This window comes from Muntiacus reevesi, chromosome 9 (assembly GCF_963930625.1).
Source record: "Muntiacus reevesi chromosome 9, mMunRee1.1, whole genome shotgun sequence".
NCBI lineage: Eukaryota > Metazoa > Chordata > Mammalia > Artiodactyla > Cervidae > Muntiacus > Muntiacus reevesi.
The window spans coordinates 28,239,292-28,263,748 of record NC_089257.1 but is presented as its reverse complement, the minus strand read 5'-3'; the positions used below and the strand labels follow the sequence as shown (position 1 = coordinate 28,263,748).

Here is a 24,457-nt window from a genome sequence, read left to right as displayed (position 1 = left end):
AAACCTTCAATGCAGAAATTTTGTTATAATTTAATAAAGAAAACTAAATCCTCCTTGTAAGTCTTTTCTTTAGAGGAAAAGTAATATACAAAAAAGAAATAAACTGTAACTAAGAGATGGTTAGATAAGTTTTTATTTTGTTCATTAGTTCTATTGGTTACTCAGCTATACAACGTAGTCACTCATACAAAACAGGAAAGATCTTCATCAATGACCAAATCAATTAATTTGATGTTCTATAGTTTATTTTTTACCATTTTTGTTGTATTTGTCTTATTGGTAGGGATCAATATGATCATTTGTTCAAGAGAAGGTTTTGGTACTTTCAGAGACAGATGAATCTTTCCATTCATAATTGAGTTAATTTATTTAGAGACATGCCACCACTACATGAAAATCAACATACTGAATTCCCACAAGACAGAATTTCACTAATAGTTAAGAGCCTGCCTATAGGAAATCATGAACTTCTTTATAATATTAGATTTGTACTATTTTTAAGTGATTTTTTTGGGACACAACTTTATCAACTGCTTCCCAAAGTCCTGCCTTGACACAAATGACTATCTTTTTCCTGTCTTGCACAGTCAAGTAATATAAAAAGATAATGTGCTAATCTGAATAAAATTAATTGGATTATTGAACACTGTTTAGCACTTCCCTGGCAGCTCAGTGGGAAAGAATCTGCCTGCCAATGCAGGAGACAAGGTACAGAGTCTGATCTGGGAAGATCCCACATGCTGCAGCGCAAACTAAACCCGTCCACCACAACGACTGAGCCTGTGCTCTAGAGCCCGCAAGCCTCAACTACTGCGCCTGTGTGCCACGACTACTGAAGACCACACACCCCAGAGACAATGCTCCATGAGAGAACCGCTGCAATGAGAAAGCCGCACACTGCAACCACAGAGTAGCCCCTGCTCACAACTAGAGAAAACTCTGATCAGCAACGAAGACTCAGCACAGCCAAAAATAAATAAAATTTGTTTAAAAAGTCACCTGAACTATATAAGAATAATGTAAAGTGAATAATACAAGAATGTTTTTAAAAAAGATTATTTTTAAGTCAATCATCTAAAATATATAGTCTGCCAGAATTGACATAAAATATTGTGTACCTATCAATATATAAAATAATTTTAATGTAAAGTGATTCATTTAATGCCTTGAAATGTCAGAAAGAATTATAACTATAATTCAAATATCATTTTAGTAGGTTCTTAAGAATCTTAATTCACAATAATACAATGCTCAAAACTGACCAAAAACTATCACAAGTATACTGCATGTTTCCATTTGTTTTTAAGATTACAAGTATCTGTCTGATGAAATTTTAAAGTGGAATAAAACAAAACACATTTTATGTTGCCTTTGCTCTTTAACTTGTAGCCTTATCTCCCAGGTCAGAGGGTACATTATTCAATTTCACTATATTTTGTGTAAAACCACTGTAGCGTTGAAGATGACTTTCAGCACAAATGTCACGGTACTTAAAGCTAAATCGGAACCTAGTTTTTCAGCTCCTTAATTAAAATCATAGTTTAAAAGAGTCTGACAATATTATCTTTAGTCTTTCCAGTTGAACAGTGACAAAATTTTCAGATCTTTTATTCAATCAAGCTTAGCAATCTCTCTGAGGCTTTTATTTTCTAACCCGTCAAAACATTTCAATAAGCAAAATACTTACTTTATATTTTTGTATTCATGTCAAAAGGAATGATTTCTCATTTCTTACTTCTCATAGAAATAACAGACAAACCTTACTCAAAAATTAGTTTCACTTGCCTTATAGTCTGCTCCAAAGAGAATGAAATAGCATAAAGACACCCAAAAGGCTCTTTTAAGATGTAAGTGGATATGGGAGGATTTTGCTCAGGCAAAAATACAGATAAAAAATTATTTTCTATCAAATAGGGATAGAGAGAATATCAAAGTAAAAATTTCCTAAAATATTGTTGTAAAAATGCAAATATTAATTTTAATATATTACATAAGAGGAATGTGTAACAAATAAAACACTTGTTGAATGATAAAGGGTGAGTACCATATCTCAAGTGCAGTATTCAAATGTTACTTCATATTATTTCAATTTTTCAGGCTAAAAGTAATAACTACATGTTTACACAAATACCTATAAAAAGACACCATTAAAATAAGGGATTTCACAGTTCTGATTTCACTTCTTTGTTGTTCAATTTTGATACAGACCTCTACCAGTAATTCAGGAACTATGTTAAATTTGTTTTGTCATATGTAAACACTGAGCCCTGGTGACTCAGATGGTAAAGAACCTGCCTGCAATGCAGGAGACCCAGATTCGATCCCTGGGTTAAGAAGATCCCCTGGAGGAGGGAATGGCTACCCACTCTAGTATTCCTGCCTGGGAAATCCCATGAACAGAAGAGCCTGGCAGGCTGTATACAGGCCATGGGGTCACAAAGAATCAGACAAGACTGAGTGACTAACACACACACACAAATAAACACTGTGTAAACTGGAAATAAACTTGTGAAATAATTCATTTAAGCTAAAGGTGAAATTAAAATTCAGTCCTTTAAAACGGATATCAATATCCAGTTTCAACTCCTTTTTACTATAAGTATCACATTAATTTGACAAAAATACTGTATACATTATGAACTAATTTGGGGCTAGTGGGTAAATATTTTGAAATTTCCTTACCATTTCACTCACTTTCTTCTGTAAAGAATATTTAGAAACCTTGAATAAAATAAGCAGAAAAAACTTCATTAAAACTTTTTAGCTATTTTCTATAAATTCCTTCTGAAACTAAAATTGTATGCTATATGACATTTATCTTCTATGCACTTCTTCCCAATGACATTTTTTCAAAGTATTATTTACCATAACTTTATTTCTCATAACAAAATACATTTATTTATTTATTCAAGATGTATTTATAGAGCAAGTACTATATGCTACATTTTCCTATGATCCTGAGATACAACAGCAAACCAAGTCCCTGTTCTTAACAAGCTTTCTGTCTAGTGGGGGTGGTAGCAGACAGACAATAAAATATAAACAAAAAGTACATAAATTAGAGAGTGACAACTACTATGAAGAAAAATAAAGCAAGAAGAACAGCAAAGAACTCTAGACAGGTTTGCTAATTAATATCAGCTCTTTTGTTGAAAAAATTTTGATAAAATAGATAAGCCCAAGGAAAAATGTTGTCTTAAAAAAACCATCTCCATGGTGCTTCCAGGTATTTTTCTATGTATTTTATTTTATTTATTTATTTTTTTTGGTAAGGTATGTTTTCCTTGTTACTTTCTCCATACACCCCACCTCCCCTTCCTCCCCTCTACCACGTTTTCTATGTATTTTAAAAGAGAGTCAGTGGGGAACGGGGTAGAATAATAATATATGTACTATTTTGTAATGTTATTTTTACTTAATATATACCAAACACTTTTATATCACAAATTAATCTACAACACAAGTTTTTAATGGTTGCATAGTACTCCACTGTTTAACCCTCTACCATAATTTTATCAAATTGCTATTCTTGTAGACTTACCCAGTTTTCAGTTCTATGAAAGAATTCTGAAATAAATATGTTATACCAAAAAAACTCTGTAGTTATTCATTTTAGCAGAATGAATCCCATGAGGCAGAACTCCTACGATGTGTTCATTTTTATAGACTTAACAATTGTCATTACACATAATAGTCCTCCAGAGTGGTAGGCCAAGTTAAGCTCCAACTAGAGTGCTTCTCTGCTTGCTTAGCAGTAAAGAATCTGTCTGCCAAGACAGGAGATGTGGGTTTGATCCCTGGGTCAGGAAGATCCCCTGGAGAAGGAAATGACAACCCGATTCCAGTATACTTGCCCAGGAAATCCCAGGACAGAGAAGCCCGGTGGGTTACAGTTCATGAGGTCACAGAGTCAGACATGACTGAGTGACTTAACAACAACAAAGCCATGTATGAGCGTTTATTTACTTGAACTCACCTAGTATTTGTTAAAATTTAAACAAGAGTTCATTACTTCACATTTCCTATGAAATAAATTTTTCACCATGCTGCCTTGAGTAAGTTAATAATTTCATTTCATTTTGGTGGAATCAGTTATGTGTGATTCATTTCTTCAACAAACAATGAATGCTTACTGTAAGTAAAGTACTCATGTAGACACTGAAGGCATAGTATTGGACCAAAAAATCCTGTCCAGTATAAATTCTGGGGAACGTAGATAATGAGCAATATAAATCAATTAAAACATATGGCTCTACTAGATCTTGCTAAGTGCTTAAGAAAAATAATAAATCAGGGAAGAGGCCTACACAGATGGCCAGGAAAGTCTTTCTGAAAAGGCAACTTGTGAGTAAAGACTCACTAGAAAGTAAGGAAGATTATTCCAGCAACTGCAAAGGCCCTAAGGTGAGAAAATGTCTTGTGTAGTCATAGAACAGCAAGGACGCCAATGTGGCTGGAAGGTTTAGTAAGCAAGGGGAAGAAAACAGCGAAAAATGAGTTCAGAGGAGAGCAGGAGAGGCGGCAGGACCAAACCACTGTAGGTCCCGTAGCACATGATTGTGCACTGCACCAAATGAGACAGGAAGCCACCAGGAACAGCAAGCACAGACGTGACTTAACCTAACTTATCCTTTAGAAGGGTCACTCTGTGACGTCAAAACTGAAGGAGAACAGGAGGGCGGCAGGAGAGACACTTCATAAACGACTGCAAGTGAGATGAAAGAGGATGATAAAAGAGGACCAGGGTGTTAGTGAAAGGCATGGTGAGAAGTGGTTGGATTCTTGATATACTCTGAGAGAAAAGCTAAAAAAATCTCCAATAGGAAGAAAGTTGTAATTAACAACAACAACAAAAAGACAAATAAGTTATTTAGTTTTCAGGGGGATGAGATTTTAGGAACTTACGTTTTGAACATGTCAAGTTTCAGATGTCTTTTAGACATCCATCAGTCAATCCAGGCTGCATCTGGAGCTGGAGATAAACATTTGGAAGCCCTTTGCATGTAGATCCCATTTTAAAGAAAAGACACTAGATGAGATCACAACATTTTTTAGGTGAAACAGACAAAACAAAGGTAAAAGAGTAGAAGTGAAGTGAAGTGAAAGTCTCTCAGTCGTTTCTGACTCTTTGAGACCCTACAGACTATACAGTTCTTGGAATTCTCCAGGCCAGAATACTGAAGGGGTAGCCATTCCCTTCTCCAGGTTATCTTTCCAACCCGGGGATCAAACCCAGATCTCCCGCCTCTCTCCAGGCGGATTCTTTAATGCGGATTCTTTACCAGCTAAGCCACCAGGGAAACCCACATAGAAAAATAAGAGGAAAAAAAATGACAATCCTTGGAACTCAGACTGGAATTATATCTTCAGTTTTCACAGCACTTTTCTGCCTCCAAATTGTGTGAATGTGTGAATAAGTGAGTCAATTTCACATATCATCTCTACAGATATAGATATATGCGGGCTGTCACTTCAATCATGTCCAACTCCTTGTGACCCTATGGACTGTAGCCTGCCAGGCTCCTTTGTCCATGGGGTCCTCCAGGCAAGAACACTAGAGTGGGTTGCCATTTCTTCCTGCAGGGTATCTTCCTGACCCAGGGATGGAACCTGCATCTCTTACCTCTCTCCTGCATTGGCAGGTGGGTTCTTTACCAGTAGTACCACCTGGGAAGGTTGTGTGTGTGTGTGTGTGTGTGTGTGTGTATAAAATATTGGTTCTGTTTCCCACGTGAACCCTCACTAGTACAGCTACCATTAGCCAAAGACAAAACTGATAAACCACCTGGGAAGGTCCTGTGTGTGTGTGTGTGAAGGTCCTGTGTGTGTGTGTGTGTGTATGTGTGTGTGTGTGTGTGTGTGAAGGTCCTATGTGTGTATGTGGGTGGGTGTGGGGGTGTGTGTGTGTATAAAATATTGGTTCTGTTTCCCAGGTGAACCCTCACTAGTACAGCTACCATTTTTACCAAATTTGTTCAGGACACTGTACTTGAAACATTACTATCCTGCATTAATACCCCTTTTATTCTTTCTGAATCATGACTCGAAACTCTATTTTATTAACACCTCCAGAGCACTTCCCAACTTAAAAAAACTACCGTGTAGCTGCATCCCTATGACAAGTCAAATCTGAAAAAAACGTAACTAGATTGACATGAAATTATTATGGATGTTCTATATAACGATTTTTCATTCTCAATCACATAAAATGGGCTTACAATATCAGATATATGCATCTTTCTAATACAGGATCAAAAAGATACTAAGACTAATTAATGTATTAACTATAGAAGGTACTTTCAAAGATAAGGTAAAAATGGTTTCCTAGTTATCCCTCACTTTATGGAAAATTTTATGAAAAATTGACTGTAAAGTACATTTGTTTAGAGCAAATCTATTTTCCCATTAACTTTCCATTAACTAGATTTATGTTACTTGGGAATAATTTTTTTTAAATACTGTGATAAAAATATTAAACTTCTCCCATTCCTGAACAAATCAGTCCCAAGTTCATCAGGTGGGGAAGAAGTGAAAGGGTCACGGCAGCAGCATTCCAGAACAATGAATCAGGCCTGAATGATGAGGCAATGTACTGTGGGGAGTCAAAAGCTGCGCAAGGTGGTTAGTAGGCAGTGTTGAAAAAGGGTAACCCAGGTGTCAGAGCTGAAGCAGGAAACAGAGGGTATCCACATTAGGAAGGAAGGAGTAGCAGAATGGTACTCACATATAGGGTAATTTATCAAATAAGTAAATCTATTAAGAATAAAGAAAGTCATATTTTTACTGTAAAAGAAAGGAAATATATAAATATGGAGGGAAATTAAAATTAACCTTGTGTTTTGGATTAGAATTGGAAGTTATGTGAATTCATGGTTTTTGACATATATAGATTGATAAAGAAACAAACATAATTATAAATGCATGTTTATATATTTGTGTGTACATAAATACATACATCAATTCCCTAGCTCTGTCCATTGACAGGGTCTGAGACCAGTGACACCCCAATAGTAATGAGTGTAACAGTGCTGAGATCTGCATGTCTACACTCCATTTTACACTGAAAGGAACCAGGGAAACGTTGAGAAATGATTTATTCTAAGGCAAGGTTAGTTAAACTACAAGGTGATCCTGGTATATTTTGTTTTTACCTAAGAGCAAGAAAACACTAAAGAATGATAAAGACATGTCCATAAGGCTAAATAATCAGCCTGAATGGATAGCGACTGGCCAAACTAATGACAATCTGAGCATCAAAATAAAATAACTGAAATAACCAATTATCTGACAGATTAAATTATAGGAACAAGGCCTTATTTCTGTAATATTCCTGCCAAAAGTGCATAAACTGATTCTATTCATGAAGAAATATCATACAAACAGAAATTGGGGGACATTCTACAAAATAACTGGTCTATGATCTTCAAGAGTTTCAAAGGCATAAAACTCATTCAAAGACTGGGGAACTGTTACAGACTGAAAGAGATCAAAGAGACATGACAACTAAGAGTAATGTGAGATTTTAAACTGGATCCTTTTGCTAAGACAACTGGTAAAACCTGAATGGAACATATGAATTAGATTATAATTATATATCAAAATTAACTTTAAGATTTTATGATTGTGTTGGTTTTGCAGGAGAATGTCCTTGATTATAGGAGACAGTACAGTACAGTATTGGGGGAGATAGGGCATCAGATTGGCATATTACTTTTAAATCATTCAGGAAAATACATTCTGTAATGCAGAATTACTACAGAATTGATATTTTTGAGCTGTGGTGTTCGAGAAGACTCTTGAGAGTCCCTTGGACTGCAAGGAGATCAAGCCAGTCAATCCTAAAGGAGATCAACCCTGAATATTCATTGGAATGACTGATGGTGAGGTGCCAATACTCTGGCCACCTGATGCAAAGAGCTGACTCATTAGAAAAGACCTTGATTCTGGGAAAGATTGAGGGCACGAGGAGAAGCGGGCAACAGAGGATGGATGGTTGGATGGCATCACTGACTCAACAAACATGAGTTTGAGCAAACCCCAGGAAGTAGGGAAGGACAGGGAAGCCTGATGTACTACAGTCCATGGGGTCACAAAGAGTTGGATACAACTTAGCGACTAAACAAGAACAATGTATTTCTAACATCTCTGTAAGTTTATGATTCCCCAAACTACAAAATTATCCAAATATCTAAGAGCTCCTTATCGATAAATGTATACACTCAAAGCTCCAGGAATTGAGTTCCTTTTTATCACTGGTGTTAAGTAAGACCTAGTAAGACAAGAATTCAATAGTAGAAATAACACATTATGTGTTAAATATGCCTCCAGTTCTATGAGAGGAATTAATGTCTAAATTTATAAATTCAGTAAGTTTAAAACTTAGTGAAGTAACAAAATAGCAGAGCATTAGTGCTGAAAATCTTGTAAGTCATCTATCCCATTACTCCCAGTATTTACCAGCTTCTATCTGTGCTCTTTTATTCGTGCCTCTTCGGGAAGGAGAATAAAGACCTTTCCCAAATTTCCTTACTCACGGTATTCAGAGCAGAGAATGTAGATATGTTATGGCTTCACAAAATGGTCTTGTTTGGGAAATGCTGAGGTATTTCAATTTCCTCATTTTACCTAAAGAAAAATCGAGGCTCAGGGAGATAGAGTCTTACCATGGGATCATGTGGTAAGTCTTTACTAGGCAGAAATAATTTACTTAAAATCTCCAGGACACCCAGCAAAATCTATTTAGCCTTCGGTTCAGTTCAGTCACTCAGTCGTGTCCGACTCTTTGTGACCCCATGAATCGCAGCACACCAGGCCTCTCTGTCCATCACCAACTCCCGGAGTCTACCCAAAACCATGACCATTGAGTCGGTGATGCCATCCAGCCATCTCATCCTCTGTCGTCCCCTTCTCCTCCTGCCCCCAATCCTTCCCAGCATTAGGGTCTTTTCCAGTGAGTCAACTCTTCGCATGAGGTGGCCAAAGTATTGGGGTTTCAGCTTCAGCATCAGTCCTTCCAGTGAACACCCAGGATTGATCACCTTTAGGACGGACTGGCTGGAATTTAGCCTTAAGGATACTGTTTACATAAAGTTTAATTTGTCAGCTAACTTAGATATAAGCAGGTTGCCCTGCTCTAACTAATCTCTTTAAAATCAATTAACAAGGTACCATTTTAAGTAGAAATTAAACACATTCAAAGTATATATTAAAGCAAAAATAATTCAGTTTTTTTGTTTTGTGGTTTTGCGTCTGTTCATTTTGTTTTAGAATTCAGTAGGCAGAGTTGCTTGGTTATGAGCATTTCAAGAAAAGGTACTTTGATTTGTTTTTCCTGGCATGTAGCACATGGTGCATGCATGCACTCTCAGTTGCTAACTCATGTCTGACTTTTTGTAACCCCATGGACTCGGGCCCCCCAGGCTACTCTGTCCATGGAATTTTCCAGGCAAAAATATTTGAGTGAGTCACCATTTCCTTCTCCAGGGGATCTTCCCAACCCAGGGATCAAACCAGCCTTTGCACTGGCAGTTGCACTGGCAGCTGGGTTCTTTACCATAGAGTACATGGTAGGCATGACCTTAAAAAAGGGGAAAAGTAGCAATCTAAGTAAAGGAGGGAGGGAAGTTGCTACAGGATGGTTAGGATGGTGTGAATTTCCTTTGCCTGATGGATTTATGTAAGATCCACAATTGAACAGGAATTTTTTTTAACTTGGAGGGGAAATACCAGAAGTATCTTCACTGTTCTACACTGTTCATATACCATTTCAGCAGATCATGAAGTAACACATACATCACCTGTACTATGTCTCAGACTGAACAAAGTAAAAGAAATCCTTACAGCTCTTGCACTGATTCAGGCCAGCCATATGAAGAAATTTCTTTTTCTTTGAAAACACTTATTGTATTATCTGATAATTAAACATGCATGAGTGGTATCAAATGAAACAATTTAAGAAAAACTACTAAAAGAACAAAGTATTCATAACAAAATTGATATATTTCTTGATTGACAACATTTTTAGTAGGAAAAAATGTAATACTTTTTCAGTATTTATCCAGAAAAAGAGAGATGCTATGCCTAGTTTAAGACACTGTAAAAAAAACACACTAGAGAGTCTTTTAAAATAGTTATAATAGTAATTTGTTTACTCAACTACAATAACAATTTTTTAAATTTCTCTATTGGGATCATTTTTAACTAGATATCTGAGGTATGAAAATAATCACTAAACTATGTAACTAAATAAACTTTAAATAGTGGCCTTAAACTTCTACTTCTTTTCCATCTACTTTAAAGAATATTTCTGGATATCATCATCAACTTCACTTCCCTACATTTTTACTTTCTCATCGACAAGGTCAGTAACATTTAAATTTTATTATGTAACCATAATTAAGTCTTCCATGCTTTGCTTATAGGTTAATTCTAAAGAAATGAGAAGTCAACAGTGTTTACCTCATTAAAAACAATACAGATTTTTTTAATGCAAAACCTAACAGGATGTTACTACTACATTTTTTCTGGGACCAATATATGCTATATGAAGGATGATTTGACTAGGGTCAGGACCTAAATATCTTCTCTTTTGTTTTAACCCATCAGTTGCTCAAAACCACTCCAAACTGTAATTTATTTTATATCCTAGTTATAGAGTAATCTGTTTTCTCTGGAGTTTCTAACCACTTACTGCTTTGTTGTTGCATTGCTGTTGTTATTGAAACAAAATATAAGGACTTTTTACTGTATCAGTGTCTTCCAGCCTCTTACTCATTCAATCTGATGAACAGAATCCATGCCCTTCTTTTTACTGAAAACATTCTTCTTGGAACTCACTGACATTTTGTTTTACTTAATTTTTATTTACTTTGTTACATCAAAGTAACTAAGGAAATTCAAAATAAAAATTGCTTAATATCTCAAATGAGGAGAATCTAAACAGTGTTAAGACAACTTAATAACCTGAAAAAAATATAGACTTAGATCCATATCTCATACTGTGTTACAAAAGATAAACTTCAAATTGATCAAAGATATAATGTAAAATTTGAGTACATAGATGTAATAAAAAAAAACATGGGAAAATCCTTTTTATAACTTTGTAGTTGTGAATACCTTTCTAACCATGACAAATTTCAAAAGTCATAAAAGGAAAATAATTTATAGCAAACGGTAAAAGTCAAGCAAAATCAAATACAAATGACAAACGGAAAAAAAATCTGAAGCCCAGAACACAAACAAAAAGGGCTTATTTCTGAGAAATATAAAGAATTCACAGGAGTGATATCAGAAAGATGGTAGATCAGGAGGACCCAGTCCTTTTCTCCCAATTCCACCTCCTCCACATGACTTCACAAGTACCTATAAATGAAAACAGTTCTGGAAGACGTCTGGAGTACCATTAAGAAGCTGCAGGAACCCAGTAGAACACCAAAAAACAAGGATGTCTGAACAGAAAAGCATAGGCAGCAATTCACCTGTGTCATTCCATCCTCTAAGCTCACAAAGCTTGGTACCAAAAGAAATGCCCTCAACCACAACTCTCCTCAAATGGGAGAAAAGGAGAGCAGGAAGACACCAGCAGCCTTCATCACCAAAGACCTCAACAGCCCTTATCACTACCACGGACATGAGCGAACTTCACCTTCAAGGACCCTTACAGTCTTTGCTATGTCTATACCTACTTGAGTTGATGGAGCTCCCTGGAGCCGAGGCCACTGTGCTCTTTCTTGGAGCCAGAGGCACCACTGCTCCCAAACCAAGTTAGAGCTGCCATACCCAGCGCTACACCTGGTACCACCACATACCCTACTCAACTAGCATTCTCACACCCACCAGTAGGTCAAGATTTATACTCACCAGAGCTAGTCCAAAAACACTGCTCCTTCAATGTACAAATACCAACAAAGGGCTACAGGAACACAAAAATCAAGGAACCATGAAACCAACAAAGGAACTTTGCAAATTTCTAGTAACTGACCCCCCAAAATTAGAAATCTATGAACTACTTGACAAAGAACTCAAAATAATTGTTTTAAAGAACCTCAGCAAATTTTAAGACAACACAGATAGAAAATTCAACAAAATTAGGGAAAAAATTACATGAATAAAATGAGAAGTTCAATAGAGATAAAAGTCACAAGGAAAGAATAACAACAACAAAAAAAAAACTCTAGAGGTGAAGAACACAATGAATGAAATGAAAAATAGAATAGAGAGTTCCAACCAGCATACTCAATAAAACAGGAGGAAAAAAACCCAGTGAACTCAAAGACAGGTCATTTTAAATTGACCAGTGAAAAGAAAAATGAAAGAGAGTGAAGAAAGCATATAAGATTTATGGAACACCCATCAAAAGATAAGATGTTTTAAAATCACTACAAAAACTTCAAATAACCAAAGAAGAGATGTATAAAACAACTAAAACAGAAATAGTCAACAGAATTACAACAGTAATTCCACATCAATTAATAATTATATTAAATGTAAATAGATTAAACTCTCCAATAAAAAGGCATAGAGAGGCTAAATGAATTTTTAAAAAATCCAATGACATAGTATCTATAAGAGACTCAATGCAGATTTAAGACTAAAAGTAAAAAGATGAAAAAGACATACCAAAGAGTAACCAAAAGAAAGCAGGGTGGCTAAACTTAGATAAAATTGCCTGAAGTCACTCAGTTATGTCCGACTTTTTGTCCATGGACTGCTAGTCTGCCAGGCTCCTCCATCCATGGAATTTTCCAGGCAAGGATACTGAAGTGGTTTGCCATTTCCTTCTCCAGGGGATTTTCCTGACCCAGGGATTGAACCCAGGTCTCCTGTACCGTTGCTGCTGCTAAGTCACTTCAGTTGTGTCTGACTCTGTGCAACCCCATAGACAGCAGCCCACCAGGATCCCCCTTCCCTGGGATTCTCCAGGCAAGAACACTGGAGTGGGTTGCCATTTCCTTCTCCAAAGCATGAAAGTGAAAAGTGAAAGTGAAGTTGCTCAGTCACATCCAACTCTTTGTGACCCCATGGACTGCAGCCTACCAGGCTCCTCCGTCCATGGGACCCTCCAGGCAAGAGTACTGGAGTGGATTGCCATTGCCTTCTCCTGCACTGCAGGCAGACTCTTTACCATCTGAGCGACCAGGGAAGCCCCAGATAAAATAAACTAAGTCAAAACTGTCTCTAAAGACAAAGAAGGTCATCATATAGTGCTCAAGAATCAATCTGGAAGATGCAATAAATATATATGTATCCAACAACAGAGCACTTAAATATGCAAAGCAAATATCAATAGACTTGAAACGCATCCAAAACACAAAGGAAGAAGTAAGATTTTTGGTATTTGAGGTTAACATAATCATACATATAGAAAACCTTAAAAGCTCAACAAAACCTGTTAGAACTAATAAATGAATTCAGTAAAACTGAGGATACAAAATCAACATACAAAAATCAGCCACATTTCTATAAGCAAAAAACAAACTATTTGAAAAGAAAATTAAGAAAATCACAATAGCAACAAAATGAATAAAATGTTTAGGAACAGATTTAAGCAAATTGGCAAAGCTTGTACACTGAATACTATAAAACACTGATAAAAAGAAATTTAAAAGACATATATAAATTTGATGGTTGAATGGCATCATCAACTCAATGGGCATGAGTTTGAGCAAACTCCAGGAGACAGTGAAAGACAGGGAAGCCTGGAATGCTGCAGTCCATGGGGTCGCAAAGAGTCGGACATGACAGCAAATGAACAACAACAAATATAAATGCAAAGGAATCTTGTGTTCATGGATGGAAAAATTAATATTGCTTAAATGTCTATATTACTCAAAGTGGTCTACAGATTCAGTGCAATCCTTATCAAAATCACATCGCCAATCTCTACAGAAATAGAAAAAAAAAATCCTAAAATTTATGTAGAACCATCAAAGACCCTAAATGGCAAAAGCAATCTTAAGCAAGATGAATAAAACTGAAGATGTCATACTTCCTGATCCCAAAATATATTTCAAAGCTATAGTAATCAAAGCACCATGGTACTGACAAGAAACAAAACAAAACAAAAACCAACAAGAGACATATCAACCAATGGAACAGACCAGAAAGCCCAGAAATAAATCCACATGTCTGTAGCCAACTGATCTTTAACAAGAACACCAAGAACATGGAATGGAGAAATGACAGTCTTCAATAAATGGTGTTGGAAAAACTGGATATCCACATACAGAACAAGGAAATTGCACTCATATCTCAATGCAGAAGATTTCATACCATAAACAAAAATCAACACAAAACAGATTAAAGACTTAAATACTGAAGCCACAAAACTACTAAAAGGAGATACAGGAAATGAGCTCCTCTTAGTCTAAGCAATGATTTTTTTAGATATGATACCAAAAGACCAGGCAACAAAAACAAAAATAGAAACGCGGGACTGCATGAAACTAAAAAGCTTCTGCACAGCAAAGGAAATAATCAACAGAGTGAAAAGGCAACCTACATGACGGGAGAAACATTTGCAAACCGTGCATCTGGTTAGGGATTAATATCCAAAATACAGGTGCTGCCCAGGTGGCACAGTGGTATAAAGAATCCACCTGCCAACGCAGGAGACATAAGATATGTGGGCTCAATCCCTGAGTCAGGAAGATCCCCTGGAGTAGGAAACGGCAAGCTGCTCCAGTATTCCTGTCTGAAAAATTCCATGGACAGAGGAGCCTGGCAGGGTACAGTCCATGGGACCACAAAGAGTCAGACACGACTGAGTGATTGAGCATGCACACACACACACATCCAAAACACAGAAGGAACTCATACATACATACTCAATATCAGAAACCCCCAAATAACCCAGTTGAAAAATGAGTTGAGGAACTAAATAGACATTTTCTCAAAGGAAGACATACAAATGACCAACAGGAATAGGAAAACATGCTCATCATCACAATAATCAGGGAAATGCAAATCAAACTCATAATGAGGTTATTAACTCACACCTAATAGAATGGCTGTGATCAAAAAGACAAGAGATAAGAAGTGTTGGTGAAGATATGGAGAAAAGGAGTGCTTACCCTTACTGTAATCAGATTAAAGGAAGAAAGCTTGTCAACTGCTTAAACAAATGCATAGTACGGTATGAATTATTTGATTAAGGCAGTAACCATCAGAATCCTTCCATTGTGAAAATATACTTTGCTCTTTATAATTATCTGTAAGTGGTACTCTGAAATCATATGAATATCTTTTCCCCAAAAAATCTCTACTTAACTTTTTATTTAGTTTAGAATGTAAACTCCACAAGGGCAGAGGATAAAAGTCCCTTTTATTCACTGCTGTATTCCCAGTGCTTAGAGAAGCATTTAGCACATAGCAGACCTTAATAAGTATGTACTGAATTAACCATCATTTGTTGTGTACCTCTGTATTCTCTATGAGACTGAACAACTTACAGGCAAGGGCTATTTCTTTATCTTTGTATTTGCACAAAATAAGCATAGTTTTGTACTTAGCAAATAATAATAACTAAATAAAGGCTATTTACGTTAATTTTTAAGGACCACAGATAAATCAGCTATAATATATAGGCCTAACATATTTTTTGTCTATAAAGTGTTAAAAATAACATATATCTAATTATAATACTGTTAAAAATAATAAAAGCTATTTTAATATTTCCTTTTAAAACAAAAAGTAAAGCAAAAATTCTAATTTGAAATCAAAGGTTCTCAGAAAAAAAGCACTAAGTTATATGATATATGACATGAATTTTTGTCAGTTTCACTTTGCTAGATCACATGTTTAATGGTGTTTTACTGATACAATCCTAAAATGCCAAATTACTTAGCAAGCAATACTAAATTACTTTACCTGTAATGTCTTTAATGTTTCCTTCAATCCTTCTATTTCTTTTTCCTTTATTTCTGTAGCAAGTTGAAATTTTCCCTTTAAGCAAAAAACTGTATTTCACTAATTTCCAATGTAAGTGACATTAACAGAGAAAACAAGAGTTCAAGAATCAAAATCTCTACTTAAAACTAAATACTTTACAGACTTTAAACTTGTAACTGTACTATAACCTGTATTTCTAGTGACTACAAAATATCACAAATACAAATATAATGAAATGGAAAACCTCATCATAACAATAAATCATTTTATCAGTAGAGCATTCCTGAGAACTTATGGACACTATATAATTATTTAATTCATATAGCTAGAATAAATATATTCTAATTAATAAGACACAATTACATTTGTTTTATAAATATAGGGATATTATAAAAATTTTTAAGAAAGTTCTTTTGCTAAAAATAGCTATAAATTTTAATATTATAAATGGCATATCTTTTGATATAATAAAAACATGTATTAACTATTTTACTGTGTTTTAAATAATGTAATTTCATTTAAAAGGCATTAAAAACATATTATACTTAATAGAAACACTGCAGTATAGTGGAAAGAGCATTAATTTAAAGGCTGAAGAAATCTAGGTTCTAGTTTCAACTTTACCACTTCAAAATGGGAGCTTCAGCAAGTCATTTAAATCTTTCTAGGCTTCAATACTCTTAACTGTAAAATGATAAGAGCTGAAGTAACAGGATTCCCTTAAATCCTTCCTGTTTCTAAGATTTTAGGAAATTAATAGTCTCCATTGTTTATTACCGATGCGCCTTTCCATTATAGTGAACAATTGATCATTAAAAGCATTTAACTATGTTTCAAATTATTAAAAAATTAATAAATACCTTTTCTTCTTCCAAGGCACACACCTTCATTTGCAACTGAAAAAGAATTTTAAAAATCAAAATACAGGTAAATGAAATGTTACCAGTGATTTACACCGGTCAATGAGACTATGTGTGTGCTAAGTCGCTTCAGTGGTATCCAACTCTTTGCGACCCTATGGTCTGCAGCCTGCCAGGCTCCTCTGTCCACAGGATTATCCAGACAAGAATACTGGAGTGGGTTGCCATGCCCTCCTCCAGGGGATATTCCTGACCCAAGAATTGAACCTGTGTCTCGTGTCTCCTGCATCAGGAGCAGGTTCTTCACCACTAGTGCCACCTGGGAAGCCCAATGAGACTATAGAAATGTCTATATTGTTTGAACTGAGTATAACGTGATTATGTTTTTACACTGAGAAAATGAATGATAAAAATAAAATGGGGGGAAAAGGCAGTCACCAAAGTAAATGAACAATTTAATCTTATGATCAGAGTATCAATCATCCTTGAATTTTTTTCCCCCAGTTTCTTACACGTTTCAGTATGTTGCATCTACTCATAGACAATAACATATAACATTTTCTAAAAGCACACTTTTTGAAATGGATATAGTTTATATTTGCACTGACAGTGTTCTCTGAAATTTTTTAAAAAATGCATGTGTCAGTCTAATAAATAATGACATTTTAAAACAGGGAAACTAAAGTGAACTTGCCAAAGAAAACTAATTAAAAATTCCTAGCAACACAAGGATGCTAGGCAAAGTTGTTAAGAAATAAAACTTCTTTGGCATTTCTCCATCTCATTTTCCATATTCCTCACTTACATTCAAAAATCTCTTCTTAAAAAAAAAAAAAAAAAAAGAAGAAACAAATATTTTCTAAAGGAAAAAGAAAAAATAAAGTATGCAATATCACTTTCTCCTCTAACCTCTGATACCTAGATTTCTTTCTTGCCCAGAGTCCCTTGTGGTAACAGAGACTTAGACTTGCTCTCCCCTAAAGAATACTATGCTGTAGAGTTGGTTTCTGCTTCCTTACCCTTCAATTAAAACTCCCATAACTTAAGTAAAGCTAATGTCAGACTATAAGGAAGAAGTTTACCATCTGCTCAAACAAATCCAAGCCACAGTGTAAATTATCCATAACCTTAACCCACTAGTAATTTAGGTTATGTAGGTTTATTTCTTTTTATGCATTTCTTTCTAAAGACACACACTTGTATGGAGATAAAAACAAAAAGAGGGAAGGAAAAAGGAAGAAAAAATGGTGATGTTGGCATGGCTATAGGAAAAGCACTTTCAGAGTATATTTTCCTTAGGCACATTTCTTACACTTATATTTTATAACTAGGTACTGAAGAGAAATTTGAGGCAGTAAAGAAGAGCTATACAATTTAGGATTCAAAATAATGGAAGGGGTTGTTTTTCATTTCTTTAAAATATTTTTCCTTTATTTTTTCTATTTTTCTACTGATTTTTCCTTTATTTGCTGATACTTGAAATTTACAGAGGTGAATGATAATCATATCTCCTCATCCTTTATATCTCCCTACTTGCATCTCAGCTTTTCACCATTGTTACAATTCTTGCTTGGGTAAAGGAATAATGTGAAAACATAAGCTACTGGATATGCTACTTAAAGAAAGAGGGGAGAAGACAAAGAAAGAGCAAGAATACACATTCACTTACATAGTTTATTTAGGACAAATGAAAACACCTCTCCAAGAAAATAATTTTCTCCTTAATTAAGTCATTCTACTACATTACAGTATTATCAGTTGTGATTCAAAATAACCTTGTTCATCTCCTGCTTCCAATAACACACCTTCTGTCTTCAGTGACTATGAAGAACAACATGCCATAATATTCATGAGAAGTGGGAAAAGTGCAATATTTAAAACTGTAGTGTTTTTCTATCCTTAAGAAATTACCTGCTTTTTAAGAACTGCCATGGCTTCTTTGTGTTGCTTTGCTAATGTTTCCTTTTGATTCTGAAGAGTTTCCTATTTTAAAAATTATGAAAAGTTAAAACATAAATTACAATTCAGTTTTAAATTTGTATTGGATTCACAAATAAAACATCTTCATTGTACATATTATTTTAGGCTCTTAAGATGCAACTTACGACAATTTTATGATTTTTTTAACTGTCATGAACTCAGCATACAATAATTTTGCTTCCAGTTGCTTCTTCATGATAAAACATATTGCTTTTTAAATTTTAAGCTCTGAATATAGCTCACTCTAAAGTTTTCTTCAAGAAAATATCATCAAAATTATTAAGATTAACAGTCCAATACAAAAGTAGACTAGTTTTAAGAGTTTAAAAAAAAACAATTTTATTACCTAAGCACAAGTGTTTACATGGTAACATATATTCTTTAAACTCACTGAAATAATTTTTTAAAAAATCAGAAGTACCATAGGGCATTTAAAAAAAAATTCATATACACAATTCCATTTCTTTACTCTCCACTTTTTTTTAGTTGAAGTTGTGTCCTGTCCTTTAGATTCAAGATGAATTTTTCTTCTACTTTATCAAATAATTCTTATAATTTAAAAAATTAGATCTAAAACTGACAACCACTTTCAAATGCTTCTTTTATTTTATTCCATAGTCCTACATATACATTGATTATCAATTAAAAAATTTTTTTAAATGATCTACTGATCTATTATGATAGTTCGGAATTTGGCTTTCTTGTACAACCATAATCCTACATGTCCTCCCTCTATTCTTCCAACAGAGTTATATAAAAAATGTGACAAATATTAATAGTATTTATACTCTTGTAACTATGCAATTTTTATTCAATGCTAAGCCACATGGTATATCATGATTACATTTCTACTCTCATACAACTTTTATTTTTTCTGAAGCTAGCAATTACTAAAATATTTTAATTCTCACAACTAATTTTAAAAAATAATATGCCATTTCCAAAGTCTGTATCAATTGGTTCAGCCGCAAAAAATAGAAAAGGCAAAGTAAGAAGATCCCAAGAATGACTTAAGAAATCCCAAACTGCATAGGAAACCAGACATCAAAAATTTTTTTTGGCCAAACTATGCGGCTTGGAGGATCTTAGTTCCCTGACCAGGGATTCAACCTGGGCCCCAGCAGTGAAAGCACCAAGTTCTAACCACTGGACCACGAGGGAATTACCCCAAAATCAGGCGTCTAGAAAACCTGTAGATATTGGACAAAATTTTTCAGAGGCTACTGTCCAGTTTATTAGACTCTAATCTATTGCTGCAACAAGGAAAGAATGAATTTATAGGAAATGTCAGGGAGAGGTACTTTGAGGAGAAGATTATGAAGTAGGCGTGAACTCCAGCTCTCTCCCCACTTTTTGTGAATAGCTGTAAATCTAGAAATAGGAGATTTCCATGTGCATGCTCAGTTGCTAAGTCATGCCTGACTGTGACCCCTTGGACTACAGCCCCAAAAGCTCCTCTGTCTATGTGATGTCTCAAGCAAGAATACTGGAGTGGATTGCTATTTCCTTCTCCAGGATCTTTTTGACCCAGGGATTGAACCTGCATCTACTGTTAGGCAGGAAAATTCTTTTATCACTGAGCCACCTGAGAAGCCCAATCATACCCATATTGGTGTTAAAACACTACTGTTCACCATTCAAGAACCCAAAGGGTGAACATTTGTTCAAGACCTTAAGACCATAAATAAATAACCACTTCCCCAACTCATGATAGCACTGAACCCAAATACTATTTTATCTTCAGGGCCTCCTGAATCTATATATTTTATTACTATGTATTTGTGTGTTCTGCTTTCTGTTGTGTATCTTTAGATCAAGATAGTTTCACCTGTTTGTTTTGTCCTGGAAGAGTCAACAATTTACCTAAACAGTTATGCTTCAGGGGTTTACTGAGGAATTTAGGGACCTTAAATCTCCCTGTAACTCTACACTTATTCAATATGTAGGCAAGTTTTTGCTATGATCTAAAGATAAAAAGAGCTCTAAGACTAACTCCATTTATCTATTTACTGTTTAAGCTCATAAAGGACATGAAAATTAAAAAAAAAAAAAACTTTAGTATTTTGTAAGAATAAAGTACATTATTTACGGTATAATTTACCCCAAAAGGGGTAAATCTATCATTCCTGACAAATTATGAGCCATTCAGTAATTTCTAAGACTGCTTACTAAGAGAAAATTAGGAGGTTGTCTAGATTTCACTGACTACTACAGATATTGGATCATTTAAGTCCTCAATAAAGGAACTTTTCCCTTAGGAACTTAAACAAAAACAAGAATATTGTCATTTAAAAATAACTTTTCAACAGCCCCCCCACACACACACCTGCAGTTAGAGCCCTCCAAATTGTCATAAAGCTTTCTCTCTACTTGTATCTGAGCAAATTCAGACAAGTCCTTAATACTCTAACAGAAAACTACAAGTATCAGCAGGGCCCAACTGCTTACTACAATCTTCCCCTTTACCCACTGGCAAAATCCTACTCCTTATTTAAGGATAGTATTAGCAGCAGTCAAACTAGCAGAAGCTTCTACTGACTTGTTTAAGGATCTTGTTTAAATTTGATAGTTCTATATCCTGAACAAGACTGGACACTTACTAAAAACACATTTCTCAGCAAGCAGGTTTACTTCCTATAAATTTTTTATTATTTTCTCCCTCATACATTTCAACTCAGTGCTATCCTTTAAAGATTGCTACCCTTTTCCTAACTACCCAAAGAAGAGGAATTTCACGAGATCTAGCCTCTGTTCAAACAATCACTATGCCTCAAATGGATTTATTAAAAACTCCTAGAAAATCTGGGTTTAATATTGCATGCTTAGTCGTTCAGTCATGTCTGACTCTGCGATCCCATAGACTGTAATCTGCCAGGCTTCTCTGTTCATGGGGATTCTCCAGGCAAGAATACTGGAGTGGGTTGCCATGCCCTCCTCCAGGGGATCTTCCCAACTCAGGGACTGAACCCAGGTCTTATTTGTTGATACATCATTTTCTGAAACTGAAATGGGAACCATCAGGTAAGACATACTGTAAGAGTCTCAACTGAAAAAAAAAAAAAAAAAAAAGAGTCTCAACTGACCCCTAAAACAAGACTCTACCAGAGGTAAAACCAGTCCAGATGACAGTACTTAACCCACTCAGCAGAGTTTGCCAAGTGTCAAGAGATAACAGAGTTAACATAAAACTACCAATAATATCAAGGTTATTTGGAATAGTATCTGGAGTATTCCATGATTTTGTAATACTGTAAAAACAATGAGAGTTTCTAACCTCAATAGGATTACCAGTTAAAATGAACAACAGTTATTAAGTACTTTAATGCTTCCTAAAGAGCTGGCTATCACGAAACCACACTATACAGGACAATAAAGCCTAAAGGAAATATCCAGTTTATCTTTATGACACACAGGCAGCCCTCAGCTCCTGGCCCAAAGATACTCTAAAAAGCTAAATCTTCCTGGAGATAAAAACAACAGAGCAACAAACAATGCTATTCTGGAATGCCCACAACTGGCTCCAGAGTCTGAAAAGAATACATGGTTGTAAAATACAAGAGAATCCCTGACACTTTCCGGACAGACACTTGGTGGCACCAGAGAACCTCAATGGAACTCTGCAAACATTTACAGAAATTACCCATCGGGAACATTAGCATTGGTGGGGTAATTTTAAGATTTTTGAGGATGTCTCTGGTGCAAATCTTATGTCTCCCTCACAATCCTAGTAAAATTGTTATCCTTCTAAATCCAAGCTTCAGGATCCCCCATTGAAAGTGTCCAAATGGATTTCCTAAAATCAACACTTGCAAAGGCTTCTGAATGTGTTCTGATCATTGCTTACTACTTTTCTGGATGGACTGAAATTTTTTCTTGAGAGAGAGCTAAAATTATGATAGTGGGAAAAAATTATTTGATTTTGTGCTCCCAATATGAGTATTTCCAGTAACAGAGGCACTTTCTACTAGACCTGTTATTAGGGAATCTTGCAAAGTCTTGTCATTTATTTGGCTATTTCATTGTCCCAATCATTTCCAATCTTGAGGGAAAGCAGAAAGTTAATGGCATCTTAAATCTGACATTCTTGAACTGCCGTGACCAAGAAGGTTATGTCTAACGCTCAAGACCATTAAGTCCACACTCTCCTACACTCATTGGCTTTCACCACACATCTGTTAGAGCTTACCACATGAAACTGGCTACTGATATCCCAACCTTGGACATTTTCTTACTTTGGATAAATGAGCAAAGTATTATACTCCAAGGACTCAGGAAATAAACTGCATAGTCTTATCATCATCTCATGTAAATTGCCTTTCCTCTACATGATCTAAAATGCAGATAAAAGCTGAGAGAATTCATTACCATTAGACCTGTCCTGCAAGAAATGATAAAAGGTTGAAATGAAAGGACACAAAAGAGTCCATATAAAGAAATAAAAATCTTTATTTCCATATGTAGAAAAAAAAGTCTTTATTTTCATATGAAGAAATAAAAATCTCAATAAAGGTAAACACATGAGAAATTTATAAAAGCTTGTATTACTCTAACAATTTTTTTGTTTGTTTGTTTCTACGTGGTTTAAGAAACTAATACTTAAAAAATTGTTAGACTAAAAGCTAGTATTACTGTAATTTTCATTTGTAACTCCACATTTGTTTTCTATGTAATTCAGAGACTAAGGAATTCCCTGGTGGTCCAGTGGTCCATGCTCCCAACGCAAGGGGCCTGGGTTCAATCTCTAATCAGGGAACTAGATCCTGCCTGCTGCAACTAAAGATCCTGCAAGCTGTAATGAAGATCCCATATGTGGCAACAAAGCTCTTATGTGTCGCAACTAAGATCCAGTGCAGCCGAATAAATAAATAAATATTGTTAAAAATCTATGAAGTTGCTATTATTATAAAAAAAATTCAGAGATTAATACATATTTAAAACTACTAGTTTATTCTCTTGAGCACACAATATATAAAGATGTAATTTTGTAATATCAACAACTGAAAGGGGTGTCAATAGAACTATAAAGGAATAGAGTACTTAATATGTTATTGACATTAACCTGATACACATTCAAATTAGAGTGCTATAATAATAGATGCGAACTGTAATCCCTATGGTAACCAAAAAAGAAATAGCTAGAGAATATACACAAAAGGAAATGAGAAAGAAATTCAAACATCTTACTATAAAAAATCAACTAAACACAAAAGATGATGGTAATCAGGAAATGAGGAACAAAAATCTATCAGATACATGTAAAACAGATAGCAAAATGACAGAAGTTAGTTATTCCTTATCAGTAATTACATTTAAAGTCTCTCATCAAAAGACAAACACTGGAAGAATGCATAGAAAATATGATTCAACTTTATGCTATCTACAAGAGACTAACTTTAGATCTTAAGACACAAATATGTTAAAATTGAAAAGTGGAAAAAGATATTCCATCAAAATAACCAACCAACCAAACAAACAAGTGGACTTTAAATTTTAAAAAGTTACAATAGACATAGAAAGGCATTATATATTCATAAAACATTCAATAAAGAAAAAGATAACAATCATAAACATTTATGAACCAAATGACAGATCATCAAAATATATGAAGCAAAAATGGACAGAATTGAGGTGATAAAATAGTTCTACAATAACAGTTGAAGACTTCAACACCTCATTCTCAAAAACAGAATAACCAGACAGAAGATAACCAAGGAAATAGAGGAGACTGG

General features: G+C 35.0%; 1 protein-coding gene across 1 annotated transcript in view; it reads right to left on the bottom strand.

Moving 5' to 3' along the window:
- CCDC73 (coiled-coil domain containing 73) overlaps positions 1-24,457 on the bottom strand; it is a 106,272-nt gene that overhangs the window by 59,199 nt on the left and 22,616 nt on the right. The window contains exons 3-6 of the mRNA XM_065943844.1: positions 18,660-18,731; positions 16,749-16,784; positions 15,868-15,942; positions 2,683-2,721 (exon numbers count right to left, since the gene is read on the bottom strand). Of these exons, the coding sequence (XP_065799916.1) occupies positions 2,683-2,721; positions 15,868-15,942; positions 16,749-16,784; positions 18,660-18,731 (222 nt within the window). The remainder of the gene's footprint in view (positions 1-2,682; positions 2,722-15,867; positions 15,943-16,748; positions 16,785-18,659; positions 18,732-24,457) is intronic.